This window comes from Aspergillus tanneri (assembly GCF_003426965.1).
Source record: "Aspergillus tanneri strain NIH1004 chromosome Unknown AapTan_7_pilon_pilon_pilon, whole genome shotgun sequence".
Lineage (NCBI taxonomy): Eukaryota > Fungi > Ascomycota > Eurotiomycetes > Eurotiales > Aspergillaceae > Aspergillus > Aspergillus tanneri.
The window spans coordinates 2,362,342-2,376,887 of NW_022984634.1; the positions used below are offsets into that span (position 1 = coordinate 2,362,342).

At 47.4% G+C, this 14,546-nt stretch overlaps 4 protein-coding genes across 4 annotated transcripts; 2 read left to right on the forward strand and 2 right to left on the reverse strand.

Moving 5' to 3' along the window:
• Positions 1–749: 749 nt before the first annotated feature.
• ATNIH1004_007370 (uncharacterized protein) lies at positions 750–2,182 on the reverse strand (the record flags this gene model as incomplete). Its single annotated transcript, XM_033571995.1, has 4 exons — positions 750–1,393; positions 1,478–1,531; positions 1,588–1,872; positions 2,020–2,182. The coding sequence occupies 4 exons, from the start codon at positions 2,180–2,182 to the stop codon at positions 750–752; spliced, it is 1,146 nt and encodes a 381-aa protein (XP_033425310.1).
• A 3,502-nt stretch (positions 2,183–5,684) lies between these two features.
• Positions 5,685–6,506, reverse strand: RPL35B (60S ribosomal protein eL33; the record flags this gene model as incomplete). Its single annotated transcript, XM_033571996.1, has 6 exons — positions 5,685–5,782; positions 5,883–5,983; positions 6,043–6,084; positions 6,152–6,205; positions 6,338–6,347; positions 6,482–6,506. 6 exons carry the CDS (start codon positions 6,504–6,506, stop codon positions 5,685–5,687), a joined length of 330 nt encoding a protein of 109 aa, XP_033425311.1.
• Positions 6,507–8,816: 2,310 nt separating this feature from the next.
• ZWF1 (glucose-6-phosphate dehydrogenase) lies at positions 8,817–11,174 on the forward strand (the record flags this gene model as incomplete). The annotated part of the gene is made up of 10 exons (XM_033571997.1): positions 8,817–8,860; positions 9,176–9,248; positions 9,312–9,332; positions 9,408–9,752; positions 9,820–10,017; positions 10,087–10,171; positions 10,230–10,306; positions 10,356–10,563; positions 10,623–10,994; positions 11,065–11,174. 10 exons carry the CDS (start codon positions 8,817–8,819, stop codon positions 11,172–11,174), a joined length of 1,533 nt encoding a protein of 510 aa, XP_033425312.1.
• An 874-nt stretch (positions 11,175–12,048) lies between these two features.
• ATNIH1004_007373 (putative sucrose transporter) lies at positions 12,049–14,155 on the forward strand (the record flags this gene model as incomplete). The annotated part of the gene is made up of 7 exons (XM_033571998.1): positions 12,049–12,129; positions 12,306–12,527; positions 12,601–12,667; positions 12,732–12,803; positions 12,853–13,042; positions 13,094–13,209; positions 13,266–14,155. 7 exons carry the CDS (start codon positions 12,049–12,051, stop codon positions 14,153–14,155), a joined length of 1,638 nt encoding a protein of 545 aa, XP_033425313.1.
• Positions 14,156–14,546: the final 391 nt, after the last annotated feature.

Consider the following 14,546-nt stretch of genomic DNA (forward strand, 5'->3'; position numbering starts at 1 on the left):
CATTCGAATCGAATCAGAGACTAGTACGCTGATTGGACATGGTCCAATGCCTCTCAGCCCTTCTCAGTAGTCTCTGATAGGATCTATAAATAGTTATATCCCTTCTTCGGATACTTTCGGCTTTGTTAGATGCATATTGAGGTTCAGAGTAATTACATATATGCATTTTTTCCACTGTTAACCCACTTCCAGCTCATCCATATATGCATACTCGTCTTTCTCTCCCCCTTTCTCGACCACATTGATTGAATATGGGAGGACCTCTCGCATATTCAGACTACCTGGAGGTGCAGAATATTCTGATGGAAATTGTTGGATCAGAGATGCAGTCGGAAGTTGGTAGTTCGGTGGAAATTCTCAAACCCAATATTAATTTCGTATCTTACAAGAAAACTGATACGACGAATCATAGTCGAGAAATCAAGAGATAACACCTCCCATATTATTGGTAGGGATGGTGTGAGCAATATTCCATAAAGGTTTAATAAATGCCATCGTACATCGCATGTATCGTGATCTCGTCAATCAATCGCAACGTCAAAGGTGGAGAGAAGACAAAAACAAAACAAAAACAAAAAAAAAAAAAAGACGAGGCCAAGATCAACAAACAGACTACAGATATAGTTCCCAGGTACTTATCCCGCCCGAATTTCCCATGGGATAGACGCCAGTTCAGATATTACATTGGTAGAAAAAAGAATCAGAAAATCACGCGCTCGAAGGTTCATACGGGGGAGAGGGAGAGGAGACTAATTCTTGCTGAACCTTCGTTTGAACCAGCTCTTTCGCTTCGTATCGCTGGCGTCGGAGGCATTGGTCTGCTTGCGCAGATGTTGACGATTGGAAGCGGCAGCAGCAGCTGGTCCACCAACAGGCCCACCAGCTGTCGGATCTATGACTGGGACCCCTCTGTTCACATTCATTTTGCCAGCTCCAGTCGCCCCTCGCGTTGCCTGGCCCTCCATGTTGAGCCCAGAGCCATATCCTTGGAATCCATAGCCATCTACCATCGCCCTCTCCTCCATACGTTGTTGATACTGTAGATGGTCGATGGAGCTGTTCACGGAGCTTGGATCCGTCGAATTTCCATACGGATCGGTGTTGCTCCCAGATCCTGAAGCAGCAGTCTCGTTTTCGTAGGATCTGTGGTAACCATTCTGAGAATACCCAGTGGGAGCGTATCCATTCTGCGAGTAATTCTGCCCATACATTGCCTGTTCAGAAGTATTGCGTGGATGACGTCGGGGTCTCCCACCTCCTTGATTATAAGGGTAGTAGTTCTCCGTAGGCGGCCCGCCACCATAGTTGTTCTCGACGAAGCTATCCGGTCGCGAACGCCCGTTGTAATACGCGCTCTGTTCGTTATACCCCCGATTTACATATCCGTTGGCTCCTGCAGAGAATGGCTGTTGTCAGTGTGGACTTCGCTGGGTTCATGAAAACAGTACTGAATTTCACACGGTGTCGGGTCATGTACCTCCATGATAGCTGTCGCGTCTATTATATTCAGCGCCGTGGTTTGATTCATAGTCTAGGACGGCTATTAGCGGCCTGAAAGTGACCGTTAGAGGCTGATATTAAGCTCACCTGTTTTAGCATACGAAACGGGTCGGCTGCTATAGGTCCCATAGATTGCGGCCTCAAACGATCGGATAGTGTCCAACGGACGCTCAAGCCGGGGACGGGTTGGATTCGAAAGGTCTGGATCGGCTGTTTTAAAGGCGACAATTAGCATCGGGTCCCTCTCGACAGTCCCCAATGACAACCAAAAAGGGGGCAGAGGTTTCGACGAACTTATAATATTCCCGTACTGGTCTTTATGCTGCATTTCCCTTAGGGAACTCAAAGTTGACTTCTCGAGGGCAACCGTTACTGAATGGGACCAGTCAGATCAAAAGTAGCAAAGCAATCAAGAAATTTGTCAAAGCAGTGGGGCTGCAGGGGCAAACCCCGACTTAAAACAGAGAAAGGGAGGAGACAGAAACAAAGTAGGTGGAGAAGGCAGATAAGGGCACATACTTGGTTGCGCTTCATTCATAGCAACCATCGGGTCGGCTTTGGAATGTAGCGTGCGTTTGGCTTTCTCCTCAGCAGATTCCGTCAAATCGATTTTATTCGAGTTGTTGGAATGATGGGAATGTGATGACCTGCCACCCAAACTGAGACCTCGACTGTGGCGCATAGGACGCGCGACCGGCTGGGGGGGCCGCCATTTTATTATTTTAATTTACTAGGTATTTATTATCACTCCTTAGTGTCTGGCAAACCGAGTTTCGATGCGATCTGCGAGAACTATGGCGGCCGTTGTGGAGCGCAACCACGACGGGTGGAAATTGCCAAGGAATGTCTGATTGTGGGCTCTGATTGATCGAATAAGATATCAAGCGTTTTGAGACATTCACGATGCTGCAATCCACGAGAGTGGCCGCAAAAGCGGGGGGCTGTGAGGAGATCCGCTTCCTGGAATGATGGTTTTAACTTGATTGAGATTTGACTAGACTCAACCACTGCAACTGCTGCCGGAATTGCAATTCAGTCGATATAAGTCGACTAGAGAGAGAGAGAGAGAGACCCCTGCAGAACGAGAGTGACAAGGGCGTGTGTGGTCGGATCTCAGTATCAGCGGAGAATAGACCCGCAAGCAGATGGAGTCGGACAAGCAGGCAGTTATAAAGCGATGGTTGGGGTGTCGGATCGGCACGACTGTGGCAAGACGCAGTTGTAGTGGTAGTATCGGTAGTGTAGTTGGAAGGGGAAGCGAAGAGGACTCGCTGTCCAAACGAAAGTGAGATGGAGAAAGAAAAAGACGGTGATGCTGGGAGAAGCGGACGGCCGCGGGTTTTTTGACTAAAGAGCAACCATGGTGTTGACGACTGGCGCCACGCAATAGGGAGGGGACTCGACTGATACTCGTTGAACAATTGGAAGTTTGGAACGCCTCTGATCAGAAGCCCACTGGACAAGAAAATGTGGGTTCTTCAGGTCTTTCTGGAAAGATGTTGGGATGTCAAGCGGATGAACTGGGGTCTCTCCTGATTCCACAGAAACATCACGGATCTGGTATCTCCATCCCTGTATCTCTTTTATTCATGCTCGTTTACTCTATTATTCCCTGTTTCTTGTCGTTTTTACATTTTTCCTTTCATCTGCATGTGCAGGACCAGAAATAGAAACACACCAAAAACCTGGATACTGTACCGCTAAACCCACTGGGAAAGCCTAAGTTCTCCCATCCAGTAAGGCTCCAGCATAAAATACAGGCGCTGGCCAGACTTTCGCTCTGTTACGCAATTTCCCCTCTCCAGTGTCAGGCTAACCCAATCAACCGAGGCCAGCCACCGTCGTCATCCATGGTTGTTCCGACTTACTTCTGGTATTCAGGGGGACGCATATTAAGGAAGCAGAAAGGAGGAACAATTCCATGGTCAAAGATATGTTTATGTACAAGCATCCCGTGTACATATAATTTACCTCAAGCAGACCCTCTTGTTACCGTTAGGCCGCTATTTTTACCATTAGACTCTCGGGTGGTCCCCACCTAGTATCGTTTGACTCTCTTCAAATCGGATGGGAATCTCTTTTCCCATGGACAGCCGAAGCACCTGTGACAAGACTAGCAAGTTCTTGCCTCTCCCGTTGCCTTCCCATTGGGTATGTAGCAGCCATAATGAAACAGGATTGTCTTCGATGGTGGATGGACGGGCTGCTTCCACCCAATCCTATCTCTATACAGAAGGCGTTACACAGATATAACAATCTCTGCATGGATCTACCTTGGTGGATGGCATTGTATTTGTAACTCAACCAGACTCCAATCTGGGTGGATTCTCTCTTATGTAAAGCCTCCACGACACATAAATGATAAAGAATCGGATCACTATCGCTAAAACTGCTAGAGATTGGCCGTTGCAGGATCGATGACGATCAGGTATTCGGTGGGTCACTACAGTGGGGGATGGGGCCTACTTTAATTCTTATTAACTCGGGGTCACCGTCAACAATGCAAGGGAGTACAGGTTCCAGAATCCCTCAGCCTCGGATGATTGGCGGAGTTTATGCAGTGGGATTTCTTGATATCAGTTTACATACTTTGACAGTGTCGATTGGGTTTGACAGTGGGAGAGTTAAACAGCGCATGGAAAATATATTACCAAATCGGTTGAGTTCAAGTATGGCTGACAGCTCTTTATAATATGCACTACGGAGTATTCACTATTCCCTTGCATATAGTATGAGTTAGAAGACGATAGTAACACTAATATTTTCTCAAGTATGCACGACCTCAATGCTTGACAGCTGTTACTGGGAGATATTATAAACAGCTATCACTCCAACATGATTTCCAAGGAGATACTATAGAATAATAGGGATGAAAAGCTCTACATCTAGACATAAACGCATTGGTATGAACAACGTATTATTAACCCTCTTTTCTGGAACGCGCTAGTGTTCTAAATAACACATTTGCCTACAAAACTATGCTTGAGTATACTACTGCCTCGCTTAGAGCTACCACTCCCCTACTTGTTCAGGCAACTACGTCGAGCTATAAGTATTCCTCACTCATCCGTTTCAATGATTTCCCCCTATCTATAATAATGGATATCCGTCATGTTCTTTCACGTTGCATGACTCTTCTCTGTATCTCTATCGCCAGAATGTCAAATTGTGGGCTCCAGTCTATATCAAAGTAAAACATCGCTGGTGGGATGGTCAATAGAGTGTACCCTTGGAATTCAGATCGAGCACATTGCCAACTGTTAGCTGCAAGACATAGATAGACTCAGTTCTATAGAAAATACTTTCTTGTACTACACAGCGGGATGTACTTCATATCAGAAGAAGTGGAACATGCGCGGTCGTATATCAGATTCAAGAAAGGATGGATCTAGGAATGGGAGTGTGGAAGCGAGCCGTGCCGAGCATATACCAAGCATATACCTTCTTTGGAAGACTGCTCGTTGAATCTGACTACCGCCAGATTAAACATTTGGATGGCTCTGTACATGTAATTCATTCAGTAATTGTATTTATACGTTGATATTCAAGATCCTTGTTTTTGTAAAACTGCAGGCTTTTGGATCTATAATACCAGATGACCACGTCTACAATTTCAAGACTTGAAGCCGAACTAAACTGGTGTCACGATAGTAAGTGTATACTTGGAAGACAGAGTGTTTATATAGTTAGTAGCACATTTTCAAAGTCTTGAGGTTTCGGGTGTCGCATGGGATTGGTCCGCGTATGGAAGACAATGAAAAGGGCGCCGAAGACTCCGCGACCTGGATGTATGTCTAGTTGTTGCTGCTCGTGACTACCGTGGCCAATAGAATGCCGAACTGACTGACTCCGCAGGTATTCTTGTTCGTTGAAATGGTATGCATTGGTGTTATGATCATCAGTACAGTGGGGAGAAGCCATATTGTCAGACAGGACATATCATGCTCGCCGATGTGAAACCGGTCGAGCCTCTCTAAATGCCTAGGGACTGACAAAATAACCACGCTGTAAAGACAAAGAGTTCTTTTATTTTAATTCGTAGGGCTGGACGGCCCTGCCTCTCCCACGAACATTATCAAACCGCCAAACTCCATCCCAACATCGGCTCATCCCGTCGACTCCTTGCCCGACTGTCTGCGCGAAGATTCCGGAGTGCCAACTAACACATAATAAAAGCGAGTCGTTTAGATGTTGGAGGGGTAGAGCATAACGCGAACAGTAGCACCGAAGGACTTGGGGGGAAGGTTGTGGCGGAACTGTGCGCGGACAACACCGGAGTTGCCTGTTCAAGTCATCTTGTCAGTCCCGAAGTCATATTTAAGCAATCCGTTCATTCGACATTGACAATCCTATTCTGTCACACCATCGATGCAATCACGTACCGTGAGGGCGGGTGACCTTGCCCCAGATCACCCTGATGTTGGAACCCCGGACCTCACGCTTGGCCCGGTAGACAAAAGCAACCTTCTTGCCCAAGTAGAAGCTGTGTAATCTGTCTTAGCTGCCCGTTTCATTTCCAAGAACTGCCCGGATGCTACTCACTTGGCGGCATCAGTGCTGTCGACACCGTCAATCTGGATCAGACTATATAACCACCTTGTCAGATTCCCAGTCCCAGTTTCACACTTGAATGTCAGACGCTGCTCCGTACCTGGTGTTGGGGTTGACAGCGCGCTTGGAGCGCTGGTAGCTCAGGTGGCGACCCCTAGAAAATAATTCATATTAACACTTCTGTCCCGACGCTGTGTCGCAGCTCAATCCGTATCCCGATCCTCCGATGAAATTTGACGTAATTCCGGATGTGCGCGACATGACGATATTGATTCTCGAAACTTACTTGACATAGACTGTATTTAAAAGATCTCCAGTTAGCCTGCATGTCCTTTCGCACAATCCAACGTCGCAACTATTCCCGAGGATCTCTACATCCCCAGCCATCGAGATTCCATCATAACTCCAACAACGCAACGGGTGTACTCACGTCTGTGACCGTGTTCCGAAGGCATTCTGACGGCGATTCTCTGAGCAACAGCGGGCAACGCAAACAAGTCGAAGGAAGTCAGATATGACCCGCAAAAAGTCGTCCGGGTTGTCGTGGTTGTCGTCGCTTCGATCGGTATGGAACGCACACACAATTTGCGAGAGTGCGTTCGGTGCGCTAACCTAAACGGGATGCTTAGCGATCAGGGCTAAGCGAAGTCCCGTGATGGGGTTCTAGTATGAGGCTAATCCTCTTTAGGATATCTCAGGATAAATAGTCTTTCCGGATTCTATTCACTGACCGCCAACCACCATCTGTTTGGTTGTCGGCCTACTGTAGTCCGGGTTCAGCATCTTGTCTAGAGCTGCTCTTGCTGACAAAACTTGCTGCTTCTTCCTTGATGATGACAGGGCATTGATAATCACGTAAGTTCACTAATATTAATGGTATTGTCATCATAACGTACAGTGTGTAAAGTTCACAAATTCGAGTTGCTTATGCTGATGCTTGGTACACTGCGTAACAGCGCATCATGGCACGGTGAGAAGTGCTACTACTATGATGAGTTGAGTCCTCTGTACGGGGTATAGCCAAAACGATCAGCTGCTACAATGTGGTCATACCGGTAGCACTTATTTGGAAATGTTGCGAGTCAAGCCCCACCAGGATATCGCAACAAGCTTCACAATGTATAGCACGCAATACTTATTTCCCGAATTCCTAATTTACTGTTTTGGCGTGACTCCTATTATTGAGACTAAGAGAAGAGAAGAAGATTTTTCTTTTCTTTTCTTTTCTTTGAAAGAGCGACGTCACCAGAAGAAAGGAGCTAATGTATCTACCTTGTACCATAGTGTATACTGATAAAGCAATGGTGATCATCTACCGAGTCACCGACTAATCCAAATGGTCTGCCCAGTAAAACCCTGCCTCGGGATGTAGTCATTAACTCCGGACTGCACTGGGCCGAAACACTCGGTTTGATATCCTTTTTTCCAATTTTTTTTTTTTTTTATAAGAAAAAGAAAACCAAAAAATAAATTACGGGAAAATAGAATCCGTAGGCTTTGTTCTTCTAGATGACAAATCCGCCGATCCATCCCCACGAGTACTTTCACTGGTCACCGGGAAATGCTTCAGGAGACACAGTGACATTCGTTGCAGATTCTGCGCAATATCTGCGATATTACCATGCGTGGGGTTAGTCCAAATCGCTGCTGTGTACTGCATCTGTATGCTTACTGGAAGTGTGTCGATCAACTAATCTATTACTGTCTAGCTACAGTAAGAAGCAAAGGACAGTCTACATGTTCAGGTTGACTTCGATGATTGGTAGCTCCACCTTTAAAGCACTGACATGGCAATTGAGGTAACATTGTCAGAACTGCCCGCGGCCCGCGGATTCGCTGGAAGCCTGGAAAGACACGATAAAGAAACCATAGAACGCATCGGTTCCTGTACCAAAGTAGTATCACGAGGACCAAGGACCAAATCAGGTCAGATCATAGTTGACTGCGCTTACTCCGGAGTAAGATTGCTGATTTAGTCCACGCGGGGGTCCGTATCCTATGCCACGCGCGACTTAAAAGGAGCATCTTGTCAATGGATGGCTCCTAGTGGAGTTGGCTGAGATCAAATTTCCAGCCCACTTGGCAAAGTCGACCGTTTGGCTCGGATAATACCAGTCTGGACTTGGGAAGGATGAGGGCAAGTATATGGGGGAATGTGGTAATACGGGGTTACAGGGGCAGTGTTCCTTTTCTCTGGCACCCTTCGATGGGATCCCCTTGTAGGGAAGCGGTTAATCTAGGTGCTTTACGTGGTGAAACTATGATATAATAACCCGAAACATTGCCACGATAGGAGATAATGGAACTTAATCCCGAGGCGTAAAAACAGTGAATAGAGAAACGAATGAAAAGAATCATACCGAGAGAAAGCGAGAGAGAAACCCAGTAATCCCTGGAATTTGATAGAGAAGTGTACAGGGGAGGAAGAAGAAGAAGAGAAAGGAACTCGGCGACCAAGTACAATATCACGCCGACTCTATCCATACCGATCCGGACGGTGCGGCCGCATCGACGTAAGTAGTGGAAGAAGCTGCCCCACCATGAAGGTTGTAATAGTAAGAGAGCGCAGCTGCTCACCCTAAGACTAATAGCCCTTTCGCGGCATTAAAAAGTACCTTGCTCCGCCGGGACTGTTGGGGATTTTTCCAACAATCCGTCCTCCCCTTACTGCTTTGCTTCTCTTACTTCTCTCCTCTTCTCCCCTAGATTCGAATTCCTCTGTCTTTTCTTTGCGACCATTCTCCCAGATTAGCCCATCTAGAAACATGGCTAGCACAATAGCACGCACTGACGAACGCCAGAACGCTGGGTGAGTCTTAACCACGGCCGTCACCTCTCTGACATCACACCCCTCCCCCCCGGTTCTCTGCCACCCGCTCCCTGCTCTCTCGGCCACCTCAAGGGATAATGTACAGGTTTGCTACCGAGCGCTCCTGGCCTGACTTCGCGATTCTTCGATTCTGCATACTGAAGCAATTGAGTCTCGTGTCTAAATCGCACCTTTCATACCCTCGACATCTATCCAATTATTTTATTCCCCTTCCCTCCCTGCATATCAAATATTGATTCTTCGCCATTACCAAGGCACTGCTTGATTCTCAGCTAATATGGATTTTCGACTTAGCACCATTGAACTCAAAGATGACACCGTCATTGTAGTACTAGGTGCATCGGGGGATCTTGCGAAGAAGAAGACGGTGAGTTCCTCCCCGAATCTCGACCAACTGGCGCCAACTGGCCAAAAACTGACGCGTTTATAGTTCCCTGCACTCTTTGGCCTTGTACGTTTTCGCTGGTCATATTACACGAGGGTTGATCTGCTCGCCAATCTTGACCTGTATTGACCATCCGTCTAGTTCCGCAACAAATTTCTCCCGAAGGGGATCAGAATCGTTGGATATGCTCGGACGAATATGGACCGCGAAGAATACCTGAAGCGAGTGCGGTCATACATCAAGACTCCCACCAAGGAGATTGAGGAGCAGCTGGACAGCTTCTGCAAGCTCTGCACCTATATCTCTGGGCAATATGACAAGGACGAGTCATTCATCAACCTCACGAAGCACCTCGAGCAAGTTGAGAAGGGACAAAAGGAGCAGAACCGAGTCTTCTATATGGCGCTGCCCCCTAGCGTCTTCATCCCCGTTTCGGAGCAATTAAAGAGGAACTGCTACCCTAAGAACGGCATTGCTCGTATCATCGTGAGTGGCATTCAGTGTGACTTGGGGTATAAGTGCGGCTGCTCACACATCCGATTCGTCTTAATAGGTCGAGAAGCCCTTCGGCAAGGACCTCCAGAGCTCTCGGGATCTCCAAAAAGCCCTCGACCCGAATTGGAAAGAAGAGGAGATTTTCCGGATCGACCACTATCTGGGTAAGGAAATGGTCAAGAACATCCTCATCATGCGCTTCGGCAACGAGTTCTTTAATGCCACCTGGAACCGCCATCACATCGATAATGTTCAGGTACAGATACGCTACCTTTCTCTCGAATTTAGAATCACCTCTAATCAGTATTTTTACTCTCAAATATAGATCACATTTAAGGAGCCGTTCGGCACTGAGGGACGTGGCGGATATTTTGACGAATTCGGTATTATTCGTGATGTCATGCAAAACCGTATGTTGAAAAAGGTTCCTACATCAGAGAGCGACCTGCTAATGCTGTGATACTTCAGATCTTTTGCAGGTCTTGACCCTACTCGCCATGGAGCGTCCCATCTCATTCTCCGCTGAAGACATTCGTGATGAGAAGGTGAGTGTTTAGACCTTGATCGCATCGAAGATCTTGTTGACATTATCAGGTGCGTGTTCTACGCGCGATGGACCCGATCGAACCCAAGAACGTTATTATCGGCCAGTACGGGAGGTCCTTGGATGGTAGTAAGCCCGCATATAAGGAGGATGAAACCGTCCCTCAAGATTCTCGTTGTCCGACTTTCTGCGCCATGGTTGCGTACATCAAGAACGAGCGGTGGGATGGCGTGCCTTTTATCATGAAGGCTGGCAAGGGTATGTTTCCCCTACGCCATGAATATATTTTATCCGGTTGATTGCTTACTTTTATTTAGCTCTGAATGAGCAGAAGACCGAGATTCGCATCCAGTTCCGTGATGTGACTTCGGGCATCTTCAAGGACATTCCTCGCAATGAACTTGTCATCCGTGTCCAGCCTAACGAGTCAGTTTACATTAAAATGAACTCGAAGCTGCCTGGTCTGTCTATGCAGACTGTTGTGACTGAGCTTGACCTCACCTACCGCCGTCGCTTCTCCGACCTGAAGATTCCAGAGGCGTACGAATCGCTGATCCTGGATGCCCTGAAGGGTGACCACTCCAACTTTGTCCGTGATGATGAGCTTGACGCTAGCTGGAGGATGTTCACCCCTCTTCTGCACTACCTCGATGAAAATAAGGAGATCATCCCTATGGAATATCCTTACGGTACGTTCACGGTCTAAAAGGCTCTTTCCCGGCATATTGATAGTGTTTATCTTGCTAATGACCTACGCAGGCTCTCGCGGCCCTGCGGTTCTTGACGACTTCACTGCATCGTTCGGTTATAAGTTCAGTGATGCTGCTGGCTACCAGTGGCCCCTAACGTCAACCCCTAACCGGTTGTAGACTGGGGGACAGGAAAAGAAAGCTTAACAAAAGAAAAGGGGAAAAAGGAGAAAAAAACAATGAAACGGGAAGGAAAAGTATTAATGATAGCACTATTGGAGAACTTGTTCCATTTGTTATGGTATGATTGGGAATTCGGTTAATATGACGAATGTTCGGCGATCTTTTTGGTGTGTTAGGTAGCCAGGCAGCCTCACCTGCGGTCAATTCTAGAAATGAATACAGCGAATGTTACGAACCCCACGAGCAGTGTTCTAAGTCCAATCTACATCGTAGTTATTGCCGTTGATTAATCAGACCATAGATCGAAGCGGTGGGGCGGAATGCTGCCGCTTAAGCAGACAGCCGGGGCCTGCATGCGTGTTGGTTGAGAGCCGCCCAACTTTTTTCGCTCTCAGCCACATCTCATTCTCTACTTCCCTCCTCTCTCTCTCTTTCTCTCCTTCTTTCTCTCCTTTTTCACTACCTCTATCCCTTTCCATTGACTGAAGCAAGCAGTGTCGGGCCAACAGAGAGTGCTGTGCTACGAACGCCTACGATCATAGCTATTGGTTTTATATAATCGGTTTTCTTCCCTTGCAACATTTGTATCGTGGACGGACCGTGCGACTTGCACAATCAAATTACCCTTGCCGGATTGGACTTTTTTTACCCCCTTGTTACGGCAATCCTGAAGCCCTTATTCGCCCTACACCAGAGTTCATTCTGCTCTAGAAACTCGAGAACTCGTCGACCGCCGCAGCGCATACAATCCCCGGATTCGGATCACGATACCACGGCCCCGGCGTGGTGGTTCATGGAAAATAAAAGGAAAGGGTGAATGGTGTCAAGTGCATGCAGGTATTTAGAGACTGAGGATGCCACACGCTGCAAGATGGGCCGGCACTCCTTCCATCAAAGGCCGGACAGAGTCGATGCGCATGGCGCTGTTGACCTTCAGTTTGCTGGGGTTACAGTATGCTCTCAAAGTCTGCCTCTCTCCTCTTAATCCCGTCCACTAATTTCTGCCCTCGCATATAGGTTTACATGGGGCATTGAAATGACTTGTGAGAAGAATACCTCCGATCCTGATAAGCCAAGTTTCCTCTAACGGATGCGTTCGAAATAGACTGCACCCCATATCTACTCCAGCTCGGTCTTACCAAGTCCCGGACTTCACTCGTCTGGATTGCCGGTCCTTTGTCTGGGTTGATTATCCAGCCACTTATTGGTGTCATTGCAGACCGATCACGATCCAAATGGGGGAGGCGCAGGCCATTCATGATTGTGGGTTCGTTCGTCGTCACATTGTGCCTGCTAGTACTGGGATGGACTAGGGAGATTGTCGGCGTTTTCGTCAAGGATACAGAGAAGGTATGGTTTATCGTCTGTAGTGCTGCGTGAACGTTCCTGCAATGACTGACTCTTGGGTTTTTTATGGTACCAGGCCAAGAATGTCACGATTGCTCTAGCTGTTCTTAGCATTTACGCCGTCGATTTTGCGATCAACGTTGGTAAGTGTGGAAGACCATTATTATCTGCTTATCACCCCTTACGTCTTGTCTAACAGCAAACTAGTCCAAGCATGCTGTCGCAGCTTAATTGTCGACACATTGCCTATCCCTCAACAACAGGCTGGGTCCGCATGGGGTATGTCTTAGTCCCGAAGCGTCGAAGTGAGGAGGCTAATGCCGTGAAGCGTCCAGAATGTCGGCTATCGGCCATCTTGTCGGATATGTTATTGGTTCAATCGACACAGTTAGCATTTTTGGTACCATACTTGGTGACACTCAGTTCAAGCAGATGACCGTTATAGCTGCGATGTCTTTGGTAGGAGCAGTTTCGGTCACGTCGTGTTCTGTGAAGGAGAGAGTCTTGATTACTGCAAGGTGGGTAATCCACAGCTTCATCAAGAGCCGAAAATTAACTCGTGGTTACAGAGACTCTGATGGGAAGGCCGGGGCACTTCAGGTGCTTTCTCAGCTCTTCAAGACTACGATGGACTTGCCTCCTCGAATTCAAGCCATATGTTGGGCTCAATTCTGGGCCTGGATCGGTAAATAATCCTAATTCTATATGCGACTCCTAGTGATATTGACTGATCTCGTATAGGCTGGTTTCCATTTCTCTTTTACAGCACGACGTGGGTCGGAGAAACGTATTTTAGATATGAGGTTCCCAAAGATGAAATCAAACAAGATGATATGCTCGGCGAGGTTGGTCGTGTTGGCAGTTTGTCGTTGGTTGTCTTTTCCTCTATTACCTTCATCAGCTCGATTCTCTTGCCGTTCTGCGTACAGTCTCCAGATAGCAAAAGGTCCCGATTTACTCCGCGGCCTCCTCCGGGGATGGCTGCATTTCTCAAGAAGGTTGTCACATTTCGCCCAGATTTGCAGACGACTTGGTTGATTTCGCATCTCATGTTCGCCACCACCATGATCTTTGCACCCTTAGGACGGTCCCGAGCTTTCGCAACCTTACTTGTGGCCCTTTGCGGAGTACCATGGGCTGTTAGCTGCTGGGCCCCATTCGCATTCATGGGCGTGGAGATCAACAAGCTAGCCATGAGTCCCTCTCAGCAATCCCGCGCGTCGGGAGTGACCATGATCACATCGGCCAGCCTTCGTTCCGGTGCATACGGTGATATGAACGGGGACACAGAAATGGAAACCTTGCGACTTAATCACCATGACGCGGACAGCGACAGTGATCTAGAAGAGGGATCCACGCAGATGCCCTCGACCGGAGAACTTGCCGGGATCTACCTGGGTGTTCTGAACGTATACACGACGCTTCCCCAGTTTGTTGGCACCTTCATCAGCTGGATCGTTTTCAGCATTTTCGAACCGGCCAGCACCAAACGGGATGATTCGGCATCGGACACACAATGGATGAATCTAGACAAAAACTCACCGAACGCTATATCAATCTGTTTATTTATTGGCGCGTTGAGCGCCATTATAGCCGTGGAAGCAACTCGACGACTTCGATATGTTCTCTAACTGGTCCATTTTGGATCCTTCCTAGACAAACGCGGGCTATTCTACTTTTCCAGCATGTATCTTTGCTCATGTCCCTTCTACCATTTTTAATCTCTTTATTGTTTGTGGCACCATTCGATACCCGGCTCCATTTCATTGGATATATTAAAGGACAGAGTTGAGTTTGAGTATATTGAGCATATATCAGCATACACAGGCTATATTGAGCTAGCTACCTGTGTATTGTTGACATTCATTCACATCACATTCACGCATCCTGGGAGCAAGGAAGCACTTATGTACTTGTACGCATATTTCGGCGTTGGATGGGGCACATATTCTACCGACTTAATGATAATATTAATGTACTGTGTTATTATAAGGGAATATACGAATTCTTACTTTCATGGTT